Here is a 19,292-nt window from a genome sequence, read left to right as displayed (position 1 = left end):
AGTTACAGAGAAATGTTGAACAGGTTAGGTCTCTATTCATTGGAGCGTAGAAGGTTGAGGGGGGATTTGATCGAGGTATTTAAGATTTTGAGAGGGATAGATAGAGTTGACGTGAATAGGCTGTTTCCATTGAGAGTAGGGGAGATTCAAACGAGAGGACATGATTTGAGAGTTAGGGGGCAAAAGTTTAAGGGAAACACGAGGGGGTATTTCTTTACTCAGAGAGTGATAGCTGTGTGGAATGAGCTTCCTGTAGAAGTAGTGGAGCCCAGTTCAGTTGTGTCATTTAAGGTAAAATTGGATAGGTATATGGACAGGAAAGGAGTGGAGGGTTATGGGCTGCGTGCGGGTAGGTGGGACTAGGTGAGATTAAGAGTTCGGCACAGACTAGGAGGGCCGAGATGGCCTGTTTCTGTGCTGTGATTGTTATATGGTTAATTCCCTTAATGCAAATCATAAAATCATGTGAATTCTGTTTTTTTTTCCTTTTTATTGTAGTGTGGAAAACCACTTCCAGGTCTCACAAAGCAGGATGATTGTTGTGGGAGTGTAGGACTATCATGGGGTTACCATAAGTGTACAAAATGTCCTCCAAAACCAGGTAAGCCATCAAAATTTATAACTTGAATGTTAGAATAGCAGAAGTTACTTGATGTTAAATCATATTGACAAGAATGTATCTAGACTGAATGCTATTGTAATTTAACCCAATTTACTCAGGTTGACTAGGTATCTTTTAAAGAGAATTCAGTAATCAATAGCTTATCCTTTTTCTTCCATGCTGAAGAGCATTTTCTAAAATAGTTTCAAGATTCAAGATTCAAAAACTTTATTGTCATTCCAACCATACATCAGCTCTGCAGGGCAGAATGAGACAGCGTTTCCCAGGGGCAAGTGCAATCATAACATAACAAATGCAACAATAAATAGTAAACACCACAATAAATAGTAAAACACAACAGCCGCATGTCAGTTAAAATCAAGTTATAAGTATCCAGTGCAAGTTAAAAGTGTCCAAAGCAGAGTCAGATAGAGCAGCTATTTAGCAGTCTGACTGCCTGTGGGAGGAAACCGTTTAGTAGCCTTGTGGTTTTTGTTTTGATGCTACTGTAACATTTGCCTGATGGCAGAAGAACAAACAGTTTATGGAGAGGGTGTGAGAGGTCTTTAATGATGTACCGTGTCTTCTGGAGGCATCAATTCTGAAAGAGGTCTTGGACAGAAGGTAGGGAGACACCAATAACCTTCTCTGCTCGCCTAACCACCCTCTGCAAGGTTTTTTTTGTTGGCAGCACTGCAGCTGGAGTACCAGGTAATGTGGTCAAACCAAAGTTTTATTAGAGCTACAATGTTAACATGGCTCTTAATCTCAATCCCCAACTAATGTAGTCACCAGACACCTGAATCATCCTATCAATTTGCACTGAACTTAATGGATATGTAGATGTGAACCGTAATATCCCGTTCCTCCTCCATACTGTCAAGAATCTATCATTAACTCTGTATTCCTCCTTCAAGTTCAACCTTCCAAAGTGAATTACTTCACACTTTTCCAAGATTGAACTCGATCTGCCACTTCTCAGCCCAGCTCTCTTTCCTATCACTGCCCTGTTGTAACCTATGACAGCCTTCTACACTATCCACAGCACCACCTAAGTCATTTATAAATATAACAAAGAGCAGGGGTTTCAAAATAAATATTCTGTAGAATTGCAGTGAACACCGACCTCCAAAAGAATACGTCTGTCTAGTATCACCCTCTGCTTTCAGTGGGAAAGCCAATTTGGAATCAGACATCCAAATTTCCCTTTATCCCATACTTCTTGATATTCTGAATGAACTTATCATGGAGAACCTTGTCAAATACCTTACTAAAATCCATTTCTCTCTCTCTTCGGCTGTTTGTGTTGCGATGTGACTGTGCTGAGAGTTTAGTCTCTGCAGGCACGTTTATGAGCAACAAGACCAGCATTGGATCAGCGCTGTCTCTCACATTGGTCATATTTGTAATTTAACTGGTCTAGCACCGAATGTCTGAATTCATGATCTGCTTCATATTTCTTCTGCCTTTTCTCCTCAATAGCTGCGATTGACTTCTTGACAATGCAGTGCCAACTTCTTCTGTCCAAAGCATCTTTCTCCCAGGTGTTGACATTCATATCAGTGTTCTTCATACGGCGCTTGAGCACATCTTTGTAGCGCAGCTTCTGACCACCATGCTTCCTTTTTCTTTCATGTAGCTCGCCATAGAAAACAGCTTTAGGTAAACGATCATCCCTCATTCTTGTGACATGACCAGTCCAACGCAGCTGAGAAGCTGTGATGAGTGATTCTGCGCTGACTGTCCCAGCATTTTTGAGCACCTCCACATCTGGTACCCTCTCTTGCCACTTGATGTGTAATATTTGGCATAAATGCCTGAGTTGTGTCTTGGTCAATTTCTTGATGTGCTTCCAATACAGCGTCATCATTTCAGTTGAATAAAACAGAGATGGTAAAACAGCTGTGTTATACACTTTGACCTTGGTTACCATTTTAACATCGTAGCAAGACCAAAGTCACTTCTGCAAAGCACTAAATACTTTTGCAGCTGATTGAATTCGCCTCTCAACTTCCAGATCTGATGAATTGGTGTTGGTCACAGTGCTTCCTAAGTATGTGAAAGAGTCAGAATATTTCAGTGCTACCCAATTGACCGATATGACTGGTGGTTGGGTCTCACTGGGACTACACAGAGGAGGAGGCTGGTACAGAAGTTCGGATTTGGAGACATTGATTCTTAGGCCAAAAAGAGTGGCAGCAAATGAGAACCAGTCTACTATTTCTTGAATCAGGAAAGTTTTCTAAATCAATATATAGATGTACCAACTAGGGAGGATGCAATATTAGATCTCCTGTTAGGAAATGAGTTAGGGCAGGTGACGGAAGTGTGCGTAGGGGAACACTTTGTTTCCAGTGATCATAACCTCATTAGTTTCAACTTGATCATGGATAAAGCTCGATCTGGTTCTCGGGTTGAAGTTCTAAACTGGAAAAAGGCCAAATTTGAAGAAATGAGAAAGGATCTAAAAAGTGTAGATTAGGACAGGTTGTTCTCTGGCAAGGATGTGATTGGTACGTGGGAGGCCTTCAAAGGAGAAATTTTGAGAGTGCAGAGTTTATTTGTTCCTGTCAGGGTTAAAGGCAAAATGAAAAAGAATAAGGAACCTTGGTTCTCGAAGGATATTGGAACTCCGATAAAGAAGAAGAGAGTGATGTATAACGTATAGGCAACAGGGAGGAAATAAGATGCTTGAGGAATATGCAAAGAGTAAGAAAATACTCAAGAAAGAAAACAGGAGAGCTAAAAGAAGGCATGAGGTTGCTTTGGCAGTCAGGGTGAAGGATCATCCTAAGAGCTTCTACAGGTATGTTAAGAGCAAAAGGATAGTGAGGGATAAAATTGGTCCTCTTGAAGATCAGAGTGGTCGGCTATGTATGGAACCAAAAGAAATAGGAGAGATATTAAAAGGTTTTTTTTTGCATCTGTATTTACTAAGGAAACTGGAATGGAGTCTATGGAAACAAGGCAAACAAGTAGGGAGATCATGGAATTTATACAAATTAAAGAGGAGGAGGTGCTTGCTGTCTTGAGGCAAATCAGAGTAGATAAATCCCCAGGACCTGACAGGGTATTCCCTCAGACCTTGAAGGAGACTAGTGTTGAAATTGCAGGGACCCTGGCAGAAATATTTAAAATGTCGATATCCACGGGTCAGGTGCCGGAGGATTGGAGGATAGCTCATGTAGTTCCGTTGTTTAAAAAAGGCTCAAAAAGTAAGCCAGGAAATTATAGGCCGGTAAGTTTGACATCGGTAGTAGGTAAATTATTGGAAGGAATACTAAGAGATAGGATCTACAAGTATTTGGATAGACAGGGTCTTATTAGAAACAGTCAGCATGGCTTTGTGTGTGGTCGGTCATGTTTAACCAATCTATTAGAGTTTTTCGAGGAAGTTACCAGGAAAGTGGATGAAGGGAAGGCAGTGGATGTTGTATACATGGACTTCAGTAAGGCCTTTGGCAAGGTCCTGTATGGGAGGTTAGTTAGGATGATTCAGTCGCTAGGTATACATGGAGAGGTAGTAAACTGGATTAGACTTTGGCTCAATGGGAGAAGCCAGAGAGTGGTAGTGGAGGATTGCTACACTAAGTGGAAGCCTGTGACTAGTGGTGTGCCATAAGGATCGGTGCTGGGTTCATTGTTATTTGTCATCTATATCAATGATCTGGATGATAATGTGGCAAATTGGATCAGCAAATTTGCTGATGCTACAAAGATTGGAGGTGTAGTGGACAGTGAGGAAGGTTTTTAAAGCTTGCAGAGGGATTTGGACCAGTTGGTGGAATGGGCTGAAAAATGGCAGATGGAGTTTAATGCGGACGAGTGTGAGGTATTGCACTTCGGAAGGTCAAACCAAGGTAGAACATACAAGGTAAATGATAGGACACTGAGGAGTGCAGTAGAACAGAGGGATCTGGGAATACAGATACATAATTCCCTAAAAGTGGCGTCACAAGTAGATATGGTTCTAAAGAGAGCTTTTGGTACATTGGCCTTTATAAATCAAAATATTGAGTAAAAGAGTTGGAATGTAATGGTGAGGTTGTATAAGACATTGGTGAGACCGAATTTGGAGTATCGTGTGCAGTTTTGGTCACCTGATTACAGGAAGGATATTAATAAGGTCGAAAGAGTCCAGAGAAGGTTTACAAGGATGTTGCTGGGACTTGAGAAACTGAGTACAGAGAAAGGTTGAATAGGTTAGGACTTTATTCCCTGGAGCATAGGAGCATGAGGGGTGATTTGAAAGAGGTATATAAAATTATGATGGGTATAGATAGAGTGAATGCAAGCAGGCTTTTTCTAATGAGGCCGGTGAGAAAAAAAAACCAGAGGTCATGGATTAAGGGTGAAGGGGGGAAAATTTAAAGGAAACATTGGGGGGGCTTCTTCATGCAGAGAGTGGTGGGAGTGTGGAATGAGCTGCCAGATGATGTGGTGAATGCGGGCTCACTTTTGACATTTAAGAAAAACTTGGACAGGTATATAGACAAGAGGGGTTTGGAGGGATATGGCCTAGGTGCAGGTCAGTGGGACTTGGCAGAAAAATGGTTTGGCACAGCCAAGAAGGGCCAAAGGCCTGTTTCTGTGCTGTGATGTTCTATGGTTCTATGGAATCACATTAACATCAGTAGCAACCAAGGCTGAGTCATCTGCATGCAGCAGCTCTCTGACACATATCTCTCTTGATTTGGTTGAGGCTTTGAGTCTTGATAGGTTGAACAATTATCCATCTGAGCAAGTCCTGATGTACACACCTTTGTCCAAATTATGTTCCATTATTTCCAAAACTGCAGCAAGATGTAGTGTGGACAAAGTTGGAGCAAGAACGCATCCCTGTTTTACCCCGTGGTTGATGGTGAAGGCTTCGCTGACATCCTCTCCAAAAGAAACTTTGCCAGATATGTTCTCATGAAACAACTTGATCATTGTAACCAGCCTATCTGGACACCCATAAGTTTTGAACACTTCCCAGAGTGTTTCTCTGTCCACCATATCAAATGCTTGTGAGAAATCAACAAAGACAATGTACAATGGTTGCTGCTATTCTACTGGCCTCTCCTGGAGTTGCCTTAAAGTAAAAATCATGTCAGTAGTTGCTCTTCAGCCCTAAAGCCACATAGGCTTTCAGGAAGCATGTCTTTTGAAGTGATCTTGAGTTGGTTGAGCAGTATCTTCACCATAATCTTGCCAGTTGTGGACATACCTTGGCACCTCACCGTGGCATAGGAGTGATGCTGGCTGAACATCAGCGAAGTACGGCAGAGATTCATTCTCTGGCAGTTCTAACCTAGCCATGAAGGTGATGTTCCATTGGTATACTACTAGACTAGATCTAGTAGTAGGATCGTGGCTAGCTAAGTCAAGCAGGTAAGCATGTCTTTGCTACTTTGTAGGTTATGGCTCTTCAGACAAAGGCTGCACCCAACAAGGATGCTGGTAGCAGGGCGTCTGATAGTGTCTGTGGCAGATGAATCCAAAAGGGTTAACAGTACAGCCACTTTGGTGGCATGCGGAGGAACCAGAGTGCTGGTCAATGGATGGCATACCTAGACTAGTTAGTTGTCACTGCGAGGCAGCTTCCTTATCCACTATGTCTGTGTGGATAGACTTACACACAGTCTATAGACTCACTCCTGTGTGCCACTTAGCATCAGATTTGGAAGCCCAGAGAGACTTATGGTGGTGGCACGACACCATCTGTCTTATCACTGTGCAAGGCGTGTTGGAATAGAGTTTCTGGATGATGTGGAAAGCCCTGTGGCGATGGAGGTCATATGACAGCAGCAGGCTTGAGGAGCTGGAAGTTGCTAACGTGAACTCTGCACATAGGCGGCTCGCATAAAATGGTTGCTAACTTGTTGAGTTTTTCTGAGCAATAACAGGGTTGAGGCAGCTATGTGAGTGTCCAGGCATCCCTTTTTAGGATAGCACTGCCCACCCTGGAAGGGGAAGCCCCTAGAAATGGTGGGGTAAAGAATGCTTGCTCAGATTTCACCTGGCTGGCTCACCGCGACCAGCGGGTTTTCACCACTGCGGTAAGAAGTTTAGAAGATGAAACTGACTGTTGCCACATGGAATGTGCGAACAATGCTGGATAACGACTCAAGACCGGAAAGGAGAACTGGTTTGATAGCTAAGGAATTGGCAAGATACAACGGTGATATTGCTGCGCTCCAAGAGGAAGGAAGCAGAAGAACTACCTGTCAGACAGAAATGACTACCATCGGCTCTTCTCAAGACTGAAAGCTATATATGGTCCAAAAAGCAATACAGTGGCCCCAGTCAAAACTGCAGATGGGAGCAAGCTATGCATGGACAGGAAAGACATCATTGAGCGATGGAGGGAACACTTCTGTAACTTTTTAAGCCAACAAGGTGCAGCTGACCGCAATGCATGTGGAAGTCTCACCACTAGACTGGTAAAAGAGCTATGCAGATTCATCACTATGACAGAACTTAATAAGGCTTTAAAAGATACAAGAAGTGGTAAAGCACCCGGCAAGATGGCATTCCATTAGATGTACTGAAGCAAGGTGTTCCTGCTCTGAAGACTGAACTGTTGAATTTATATGAATCTTGTTGGGAGAATCAATGTCTCCCTCAGGACTTCAAAGATGCGCTGATAGTCACCATCTACAAGAAGAAAGGCAACCGTAGTTTTTGTAGAAACCACCGAGGACTAAAATCCATATACCGTACATCACATCTATTACTCTGTCTTCAACAAAATATTTTGTCATTTCCTCAAAATATCTTATCAGGCTTATGAAGCATGTCCTGCCCATCAGAAAATCATGTTGACTATCCCTAATCAGACTATGCTTCTCCTAATGCTTGTAAATATGTATATTTCATTTTCCTCTTCTGATATTTCAGATCTGGGTACAGATAGATGGGACTAGGTATATGATCAGGTCGGCATGGACAGGAGCCCGTTTCTGTGTTGTAGTGCTGTTTGACTCTATGGATCAATTAAAAAATAAAGGTTTCTTTCACTCAGACTTTGATTACTTTACCTACCAATATAGACTAGAATTTATGATAGTTACCTAATTACTCAAATATTTAGTATGAATAAAGAAATTGTTAAAAATCTACAGTAATTTGTATCTTTCCATATTGTAAAAGATAAAATGAGAAATCCTTTATTTGTGTCTAGCTGGCTCAGATAAGGGCATTCATATGAATCCAATTTATCCATAATTTTCATATCTTTTTTTTGAAAAATTCTTATGGCCTTTTTCTTTACCAGCTGTTAACAACATTCTTCAGATCCCCCTTGCATCATTGTCCAGGAATTTAACTTTGAGCAACCCAATATTCCTCAACTACCTGTCCCCAGCCTCAACTATTCTTGCATTGTTTGATGGTGGGAACAATTTTTTTTCTATTTATTTGGTATAAAATGGCTTTGTTTATGGTGATCAAATATACTTTTAACCTTAACATGAGAAAACCTGCAGATGCTGGAAATCCAAATCAATACACACAGAATGTTAGAGCAACTCAGCAGGCCAGGCAGCATCTACGGAAAAGAGTAAACAGTCAATGATTTGGATCAGGCCTGCTGAGTTCCTCCAGCATTTTGTGTGTGTTCCTTTTAACAAAAGAACATAAGAAATAGAAGCAGGAGTAGGCCATCTGGCCCATCAAGCTTGCTCTGCCATTCAGTAAGATCATGGTTGATCTGATCATGGACTCATTTCCACCTACCTGCCTTTTTGCTATAACCCTTAATTTCCCTACTATGCAAAAATCTATCCAACATTTTCTTAAATATATTTACTGAGGTAGCCTCCACAGCTTCATTGGGCAGAGAATTCCACAGTTTCATCACTCTTTGGGAAAAGCAATTTCTCCTCATCTCCATTCTAAGTTTACTCCCTCGAATCTTGAGGCTATGTCCCCTAGTTCTAGTCTCACCTGCCAGTGGAAGCAACTTTCCTGCTTCTTCCCTATCCTTTCTCTATCCCTTTCATAATTGTATATGTTTTTGTAAGATCTCCTTTTATCCCTCTGAATACCAACGAATACAGCCCCAGGCTCAATCTCTCCTCATAGTCTAACCCCCTCATCTCTGGAATTAACCTGGTGAACCTCCACTGCACTGCCTCCAAAGCTTCCTTAAATAAGAAGGCCAGAACTACCCGTAGTACTTCAGATGTGGCCTCATCAATATCCTATAGTTGCAGTGTAACCTCCCTGCTCTTAAATTAAATTCATCTAACAGTAAAGGCCAACATTCCAATTGCCTTCTTGATAGCCTGCAGCACCTGCAAACCAATCTTTTGTGATTCATGGACAAGCACTCCCAAGTTCTTCTGCACAGCAGCATGCTGTAATTTTTACCATTTAAATGATAACCTGCTCTTTCATTTTCCCTTCCAAAGAGGATGACCTCACATTTACTAACATTTTGCTTCATCTGCTCGACCCTTGCCCACTCACTTAACCCATCTATATCTCTCTGCAGACTCTCCATATCCTCTCCACAATTTGCTTTTTCATTCAATTTAGTATCATCAGCATACTTAGATACACAACACTCAGTCCCCTCTTCCAGATCATTAATGTATGTCATGAACACTTGCAGGCCTAGCATCGACCCCTGCAGTACACCACTCACCACTGATTGCCAACCAGAGATACAACCAAATATCCTAACTCTCTGCTTTTTGTTGGTTAACCAATCCTCTATGCATGCTAATACATCACCCCCAACTCTATGCATCCCTATCTTATGGATAAGTCTTTTATGTGGCACATTATCAAAGGCCTTCTAGAAATCAAAGTAAATAATGTCCATCTGTTCCCCTCTATTCAATGTACTTGTGTATTCTCAAAGAACTCCTGTAAATTTATCAAACAGGACCTGCCTTTGCTGAATCCATGATGCATCTGCCTGATGGATCCATTTCCAGATGCCTCACTATTTCGTCTTTAATGATAGCTTCAAGCATTTTCCCAACTACAGAGGTTAAACTAACTGGCCTATAATAAAAGCACACATGAAGAAATCTGCAGATGCTGGAAATTCAAGCAACATATACAAAATGCTGGTGGAACACAGCAGGTCAGACAGCATCTATAGGAAGAAGTACAGCTGACGTTTCGGACCGAGACCCTTCGTCAGGACTAACAAAAGGGATACACAGCTGGAGAAGGGAAAGTATCATGGAACGGAAAAAGAAAGGGGGAGGGGAACACCAGAGGGAGATGGAGAACAGGCAGAGTGATGGGCAGAGAGAGAACAAAAAGGAGAGGGGGGAAAATAAATCAGGAGTGGGGGAAGAAGGGGAGGAGGGGCATTAACAGAAGTTAGAGAAATCAATGTTCATGCCATCATGTTGGAGGCTACCCAGATGAAATATAAGGTGTTGCTCCTCCAACCTGAGTGTGGCTTTATCTTGACAGTAGAGGAGGCCATGGATAGACATACCAGAATGAGAATGGGACGTGGAATTAAAATGTGTGGTGTTACGGATTCGGGCAACAATAAATATAATGGGTCAGGCAGGAGTTTTTAAAAAACAAATAACACATTTATTAAACACTATAACAAACCCCCGTAAGTAAACAAATCACTAACGTAACCGGAAATCAGCTGCTGTGCGGCAGCTTAAACAGTTCTTAAAGCAATGAAGCTTAAGCAGTTCTTAAAGCAATGTTGCAAAAACTGTTCTTTAAAGTAGTATTGCCGAAAGTTCAAAATGCTCACAGTCCATTTAAGGGAGAGACTTTTTAAGATGATTTAAATTATCTTTCACGTTGTGTTGTTTCAGTTCCCAAGATCGAACTTTTTCCCACAAAGAATTTATGAAATGAAACGGCTTAAAGGCACTGACCTTTCCTTTACAGAACTATTCCCAATCCTTTCTGCTATTTCGCAGGGATTAACATGAGAACAGTCAATGAATTCCTTCCGAATGAGGATCAAACAAGGTCGAACCTGTTTCACCGTTGAAATCGATTCTCCTTGATCTTTAACTCCCAAACTCCGATCTTCACTCTCCACTGATTCTCAACTAGCAGTATTGTAAAGAAACTGCTGGCAATGACCTTTTAAACTTTAGGCATGAGATAAAACTTCATCTTTCAACTAAACTGTGTCATCACATTAAATCACACAGTGGCATGAAGTCAACATGGCAAATCCAGCCACGAATTGCCCCTCCTCACAGGGAGGGGTCCTCCTTTTATACCCTCTGTAAAAAAAAAAAACAAAAACCTGTCACATGACCTCTACTAGCGGGAAAATGACGTCACTCCACCATCACATGACCATTACCTCAAGTTCAGTATAGCTTCAACCCCAGTCACGTGACAAGGGTACCACTGTCACGTGTCACGAGTACGTAACACCTCCCTCCAAAAAAAATATTTTTAGTTTAACAAGAACAAAAATTTCAAAAATTATTTACAAGAAAAACAAATATATAAATTTTATAACATACACAATATACAATACCATCATATAACATCTTACAGCTCACAATACAGTAGGAGTGGTACAATTGAAAAAAAAAACTCCATAAAAAAATTACATTGTATATTCAACATCGAGATAGATAATCAGCAATCACATTATCTTTACCTTTAATATGAGTTATCACAATATTGTACTCTTGTAGCATCAAACTCCAATTTAATAATCTTCTGTTTTTATTTTTCATCTTACTCAGATAAACTAACGGATTATGATCAGTGTAAGCAATAAGTGGTTTTTGAGTTCTACCAACATATACCTCAAAATATTCGAAAGCTAAAACAGGGGATAACAATTCCTTCTCTATTGTCAAATAGTTTCTTTGAAAAGTAAGCTACTGGATGATCAACCTCATCACCCTCATTCCTTTGTATTAATACTGCTCCTGCAGCCTCATCACTAGCATCTACAGCTAATGAAAAAGGTTTTTCAAAGTCAGGTGCCTTAAGCACAGGTTGCTGACATATCATTGTTCTCAATTTTTCAAATGCATCTTGACAAGGCACTGTCCATACAAACTTCACATTCTTCTGCAAAAGTTTAGTTAATGGAAGGGCAACATTAGCAAAATTTTTACAAAATTTTCAATAATATCCTACCATTCCCAAGAATCTTCTGAGAGTATTTTTCCCCATTGGAGTGGGAATCTCTAAAATTGCCCGAACTTTTGCCTGAACAGGAGCTACCTTACCTTGCCCACAACATAACCAAGGTAAGTCACAGTGGCATGTCCGAATTCACTCTTAGCTAAATTAATAGTTAAGTTAGCTTTTGAAAGCCTTTCAAACAACTTCTCCACCACAATAATGTGTGCTTCCCAAGTATCATTTCTTGTCACTAAATCATCAATATAAGCATCAGTATCTTTAAATCCCTGAATCACTGAATTAATCATCCTCTGGAAGGTACCTGGGGCATTCTTCATCCCAAATGGAAGAACATTATATTCATATAGCCCAGATGGAGTTACAAATGCAGAAATCTCTCTACCTCTGTCCGTTAATGGAACACACCAATACCCTTTCAATAAATCAATCTTTGTAAGGAACTTTGCTTTTCCAACTTTATCTACACAATCATCTACTCTAGGAGTTGGATATGCATCTGTTTTCGTTACAGCATTCACCTTCCTATAGTCCATACAAAACCTAATACTACCATTTGGTTTTGGCACCATAACACAGGGTGAACTCCAATTCGAGTTAGAATGCCTAATAATATTATTCTCTAACATATATTTAATTTCTTTCTCAGCAAGTTCACATTTTTCTATGTTCATCCTATATGGGTGATGTTTGATATGTTTGACATCTCCAACATCTACATCATGTGAAGCTATAGTAGTCCTTCTCGGAACATCTGGAAACAAATCCTTATATTTAAAAATTAATTCCTTCTTCTGTTGTTTCTGCTCTAGCTGTAAATGTACTAATTTCTCATCAATATTTTCTAGAATGGTTGAATTTGGTAACCTAACAGAAACAATGTTGGATTTAGAATGAAATTCAGATGAATCATCTATCATGTTCCCAGTTAAATCAAACTCATTCTCACTAACCACAACAGACACAGTATCAGATTGTCTCTCATAATATGGTTTTATCATATTTATATGGCAAAGTTGTGTTGACCTTCTATGATCTGGAGTTTTTATCACATAATCCACATAATTGATTTTAGACACAATTTCATAAGGACCATGAAATCTAGCTTGTAAAGGATTCGTTTGCACTGGGAAAAGAACCAACACCTTATCTCCAGGTTTAAACATCCTCATCCTAGCTTCTTTATCATACCAAGTTTTCATTTTCTCCTGAGCCAATTTTAAATTTTCCTTGGCTAAGCTACAAGCTTTGTGTAACCTGTCCTTAAATTTCAAAACATAGTCCAACAAATTAGTGTGTATTTCCTTACTAATCCACTGTTCTTTTAATAAAGCTGAAGGTCCTCTAACTCTATGCCCAAACACAAGTTCAAATGGACTGAAACCTAAAGAATCCTGTACCGATTCCCTTACTGCAAATAAAAGTAGGTTTATACCCTCATCCCAATCATTTTCATTTTCCACACAATATGTCCTAATCATATTCTTGAGGGTAGAATGAAACCTCTCCAAGGCACCTTGTGACTCTGGATGGTATGCAGACAAAGTGATTTGCTTAGCTCCCAATTTATAAACTATCTGTTGAAACAATCCAGACATAAAATTACTGCCTTGATCAGTTTGTGTCTCCTTAGGTAATCCAAAATAAGTAAAGAATTTTATAAGGGCCTTTGTCACAGTCTTAGCTTTTATATTCCTAAGTGGTACTGCCTCTGGAAACCTAGACAAAGTACATATGATAGTCAACAAGTACTGATAACCAGTTTTTGTCTTTGGTAATGGACCAACACAATTTACAATAACTATAGAAAACGGTTCACCAAATGCTGGAATAGGTTGTAATGGAGCCACTGGTGTAACTTGATTTGGTTTACCCACAATTTGACAAGTATGGCACATTTTACAAAACGTCGCCACATCTTTTCTTAGACCAGGCCAGTAAAAATGTTTTAAAATCTTGTCCACAGTTTTCCTTACCCCTTGATGTCCACCTAAAGGCACACTATGAGCTAAAATCAAAATCTCATTTTGATAAACTTTAGGGACAACTACCTGGTAAACAACATTCCATTCCTCACTTGCAGGAATTGTAGGTGATCTCCACTTCCTCATCAACACTCCTTTTTCCAAGTAATATCCTACTGGCACCTTCTCAATTTCACTATCTAGTAAAGCTTGTTCTCTTAATTTTATAATCTCAGGGTCTCTATTCTGCTCTGCTATCATCTCCTTCTGAGACAGAGATAAATCTTCATAGTCAGACTTACTCCAAGAATCTTGTTAAAACAATGAAGGTAAGAAAGTCTCTGACACATTCTCAAAACTCGAATCCTGAGTTGAACAGTCATGAGTATCAATCTTTTTAGCCATAGCTCTCGTCACAACACAGGAAGAATCTGTGTTAAAATTCATCTCTGGTTCCTCTGATTCCATTGTCAAATGCACTTCAGGAAAAACTTGTCCACCTGCCAAGTCATTACTTAACAATAAAGAAATATCCTTCACAGGTAAGCTAGGTTGTAATCCTACTTTAACAAATCCTGTAACTAACCCTGACTTTAAATTTACTTTATGTAAATGTACAGGCATAAGATCACTCCCAACACCTCTTATATAATTTACCTCACCAGTATCAGACTCTTCATTAAACTTCAACACACTGTCTAACATCAGTGATTGAGAAGCTCCAGTATCCCTAAGGATTTTTATTGGCACCAGAGTAGATCCTTCTTTCAAGGATACAAACCCTTCAGTTATAAAATGATCATATCCCTTTCTAACTTGGTCAGACTCTAACAAAACCTCATTTGTGTTTATCGAACCCTGTAATTTTACAGGTGCTTCAATATGTTGCACACAAGCATCTGGAACTGCTTCCTTCTCTTTCTTTTTCAAACTGAAACAGTTAGCTATTACATGGCCAGGTTTCTTACAATAGTTACAAATAAGGCCAAACTGTCTTTCCTTCACAGGGTTTCCTTCCTCCTTATCTTTCTCATTAACTTCTGATTTAATTTCTGATTTACCTTGTGTCTCCGTGTTATTTTTCCTCTTAAAAATTCTGCCCTGAGGAAATTTATTCTTATGGATTAAAACATACTCATCAGCTAATCTAGCACAGTCCTGCAATGTATCATTATCCCTCTCATTTAAGTAGGTCCTTACTTCAACAGGAATGCTTCTTTTAAATTCCTCCATTAAAATCAGTTTCAATGTATCTTTCTTTTTCAATCTTTTTATTGAATTTCATATATAAAAAAACATATCATAATATTGAATAGGTTATAAGTGCACTAGACTTGAAGTTGAATTAGTAATAAGATAACAATATCTTATTAAAATATCAGCAAAAATAGTACATTAATCAATCAAACCTATATTATTATACATGAAAAAGACTAAGAATAATCATCAAAAGAAAAAAAAATTAAAAAATATAAGAAAAAAATATTGAAAAAAAAATTAAACCTAAACTAAACTAACATGGGCAGTAATATCAGTTTATATGTATATGATCATGTCAAAAACTCCGGAACTCCATACCAGAACAAGAATAAAAAGAGAAAAGGTCTGGAAGAGGCCAAATTAATTCATATGAAAGTGTCGAATAAACGGTCCCCAAGTTTCTTCAAATTTAATTGATGAGTCAAAAATAGTGCTTCTAATTTTTTCTAAGCTCAGATAAGAAATAGTTTGAGAGAACCACTGAAACGTGGTAGGAGGATTTACTTCTTTCCAATTTTGTAGTATAGACCTTCTGGCCATTAATGTTACAAAAGCGATCATTCGTCTAATTGAAGGGGAAAACCGATTACCATCCTCATTTGGTATACCAAAAATTGCAGTAATAAAATGAGGTTGTAAATCGATATTCCAAATTGAGGAAATGGTAGCAAATATGTCCTTCCAATAGTTATGTAAAGTGGGACATGACCAAAACATGTGGGTCAATGTGGCCACATCTAAATGACATCTGTCACATTGAGGGTTAATATGAGAATAGAATCGAGCAAGCTTATCTTTAGACATACGAGCTCTATGTACAATTTTAAATTGTATTAAAGCATGTTTAGCACATATAGAAGAAGAATTAACCATTTGTAAAATGTTTTCCCATTTTTCTGTTGATATATTATATTGAAGTTCTTTTTCCCATTCTTGTTTAATTCTACCTGATATTTCTGGTTGTATCTTCATAATCATATTATAAATAAGAGCCACTAATCCCTTCTGACAAGGATTCAAGGTAAAAATCATATCTGAAAAATCTATCAAAGTTGAATTGGGGAAGGATGGTAGAACTTTATATAAAAAATTTCTGATTTGTAAATATCTAAAAAAATTAGATTTAGGTAACTTAAATTTGTTGGAAAGTTGGTCGAAAGACATCAAACTACCTTCAAAAAAAAGATCACGAAAACATATTATACCTTTCCTTTTCCATATGCTCAAAGCTTGATCTGTCAAAGAAGGTTTAAAAAAGAAGTTAAGTAAGATAGGGCTATCAAGAACAAAGTTTTTCAGAGTAAAAAACTTACGAAATTGAAACCAAATTTGTAATGTGTGTTTGACAATAGGGTTGGATATCTGTTTATTGAATTTAACTAAATCAGCAGGAAAAGAAGAACCAAGAACGGAGAATAAAGAATATCCCTGTGCATCATTACATTCTAAATTTACCCACTGTGGGCACAATGGTGAATCCAAATCTAATTTCCAATATATTAAGTTTTGAATATTATTTGCCTAATAGTAAAATCTAAAGTTAGGTAAAGCTAAACCACCATCCTTTTTTAGATTTTTGTAACTGCCTTTTACTTAACCTGGGGTTTTTATTTTGCCACACAAATGAGGAAATTTTTGAATCAATGTTATCAAAAAAAGATTTAGGAATAAAAATTGGTAAAGCTTGAAATAAATATAAAAATTTCAGTAAAATCATCATTTTAATAGCATTAATCCTACTAACTAATGATAAGGATAAAGGAGACCATCTTGTAGTAAGTTGTTGAATTTGATGAAGCATAGGTAAAAAATTCAATCTGAATAAATCTTTATATTTCTTGGTAATTTTTATACCTAAATAGATAAAGTTATCAGTAACAACTTTAAATGGTATCCTATCATTCAATAAAGTTTGCGCATTTAAAGGGAATAATTCACTCTTATCCAAGTTTAGTTTATAACCAGAAAAACTACCAAATTGAACCAACAAGGATAAAATAGCAGGAATAGACCTGTCAGGATCAGAAATATATAACAACAAGTCATCAGCATAAAGTGATAACTTGTATAACTTCTCATTATGGGTAATACCAAAAATATTAGGGGATTCACGAATAGCAATGGCTAGAGGTTCTAATGCGATATTAAATAATAAAGGACTTAAGGGACAACCTTGTCTCGTACCATGAGATAATTGAAAAAAAGAGGATCTGTAATTATTTGTAAGAACAGAAGCAACAGGTTTATAATATATTAATTTAAACCATGATATAATATTAGGACTAAAATTAAAATTTCTCAAGGCATTAAATAAGTATGTCCATTCAACTCTATCAAAAGCTTTTTCAGCATTTAGTAAATAACACATTCTGAGGTTGTGAGTGAAGAAGTATAAGTTATATTAATCAATTTTCTAACATTAAAAAAAGAATATCGGTTCCTAATGAAACCAGTTTGGTCTTCTGAAATAATCTGTGATAGTAACTTTTCTAAGCTAATAGCTAAAATTTTTGTAAGAATCTTAGAGTCTACATTTAATAGTGATATAGGGCAATAAGATGCACACAAAGTAGGATCCTTATCTTTTTTAAGAATTAGAGAGATAGTAGCATCATAAAAAGACTGGGGTAATCTCTTCTTAGTAAATGCATCATTAAAGATTTCACATAACCAAGGGGAAAGCAAAGAAGAAAAAGTTTTAAAAAATTCTATAGTATAACCATCAGGGCCAGGAGCTTTCCCTGAATTCATTGATGAGATAACCTCTCCTATTTCGGCCATAGAGATAGGAGCATCGAACAAGCTCCGATCTTCATCTGTCAGTTTAGGAATATTCAAATTGTTAAAAAAATAATCCATCATGGACAGATCACCATCAAATTCTGATTGATATAAAGATTTATAAAAATCTTGGAAAGTATTATTAATTTCCTTATGATCAGTAGTCAGATTACCGTCTTGTTTACGAATTTTAATAATTTGTCACTTAGTCGAAATAGCTTTTAATTGGTTAGCTAACAATTTACCAGTTCGATCACTATGAATATAAAATTGAGCCCTGGTCTTAATTAATTGATTCTCAATTGAAGAAGATAATAATAAGCTATGTTCCATTTGAAGCTCAACTCTCTTCTTATAAAGTTCTTTGGTAGGAGTCACGGAATAAATCTTATCAATTTCTTTAATTTTATCCACTAATAAAGCAATATCTAAATATCTTTGTTTTCTTTTACCGAGGGAATATGAGATAATTTGTCCACGGATAAAAGCCTTAAAAGAGTCCCAAAGTATTCCTCTGTCAATCTCTTCGGTATAGTTTGTTGAAAAAACAAGTCAATTTGCTGTTTTATGAGGGTGATAAATTCTGGATCTTGAAGCAAAGTAGTGTTAAGTCTCCAAGATCTAGTATTATTGAAAGAGTCCGAAATCTTGATAGATAACTTCAAAGGTGCATGATCCGAAATGGCAATAGAATGATATTTAAAATCAGTAACATCTGTTAATAAACAATGATCAATAAGGAAATAATCAATTCTAGAATAACTGTGATATACATGTGAAAAAAACAAAAATTCTGTATCTTTAGGGTTCAAAAACCGCCATATTTCAGTAATTCCCGAATCAACCATAAAGGAATTAATAAGTAAGGCTGATCTATTCAGAAGAATTCGAATAGGTTTAGATCTATCCATCAAAGGATTCAGACAACAATTGAAATCTCCACCCATTATCAACATATATTCATTTAGTTTAGGGAGGGAAGTAAATAAATGTTTAAAAAATTCAGGGCAGTCAAAGTTTGGAGTATAAATATTAACTAGAGCCACTTTTCGATTAAAAAGTGAACCAGTTATCAACAAAAATCTGCCCTGTGGATCAGAAATAATTTCATGATGTGTAAACGAAATTGAGGGGTCTATAAAAATAGACACACCCCTAATTTTGGCGGTACAATTCGAGAGAAATTGTTGACCCCTCCAGAACCTAAAAAAACATAGATTATCCTCCCTCCTAATATGGGTCTCCTGTGCAAAGATACTATTAGCATTTAGTCTATGGAATACTTTAAATATTTTTTTATGTTTAATCGGATGATTTAAACCATTAGTATTCCAAGAGATAAAGTTAATGACTTATCCATCATGCCAATATTAATTGTATATATCATAAAAGGTTAAAAAGACACATAGCCCATAATTCCGGAAGAAGGAAAAATGATTCAGGAGCAACCGGAGAACATGACACTTCAACAATATTAATAATTTAAAGTCGGCCTGTAAACTAAAAGCAAAAAAATAAAAAGCAAAAGCATGAGAAAAGGTCCCTACCCCCTCCCCCAACCCCACGAAAGAAAGCCAAGCGGCAGGCGC

General features: G+C 37.7%; 1 protein-coding gene across 2 annotated transcripts in view; it reads left to right on the top strand.

The window, feature by feature from the left end:
* Window positions 1–19,292, top strand: part of LOC132389583 (latent-transforming growth factor beta-binding protein 2-like) — a 408,009-nt gene that overhangs the window by 164,454 nt on the left and 224,263 nt on the right. For both annotated transcript variants that reach the window (XM_059962068.1, XM_059962075.1), the window contains exon 8: window positions 499–601. In XM_059962068.1, coding sequence (XP_059818051.1) covers window positions 499–601 — 103 coding nt within the window. The remainder of the gene's footprint in view (window positions 1–498; window positions 602–19,292) is intronic.

The sequence above is a fragment of the Hypanus sabinus genome, chromosome 2, assembly GCF_030144855.1.
Source record: "Hypanus sabinus isolate sHypSab1 chromosome 2, sHypSab1.hap1, whole genome shotgun sequence".
Classification (NCBI taxonomy): Eukaryota; Metazoa; Chordata; class Chondrichthyes; order Myliobatiformes; family Dasyatidae; genus Hypanus; species Hypanus sabinus.
The sequence above is the reverse complement of the archived record's forward strand: the minus strand, read 5'-3'. Positions and strand labels throughout refer to the sequence as shown.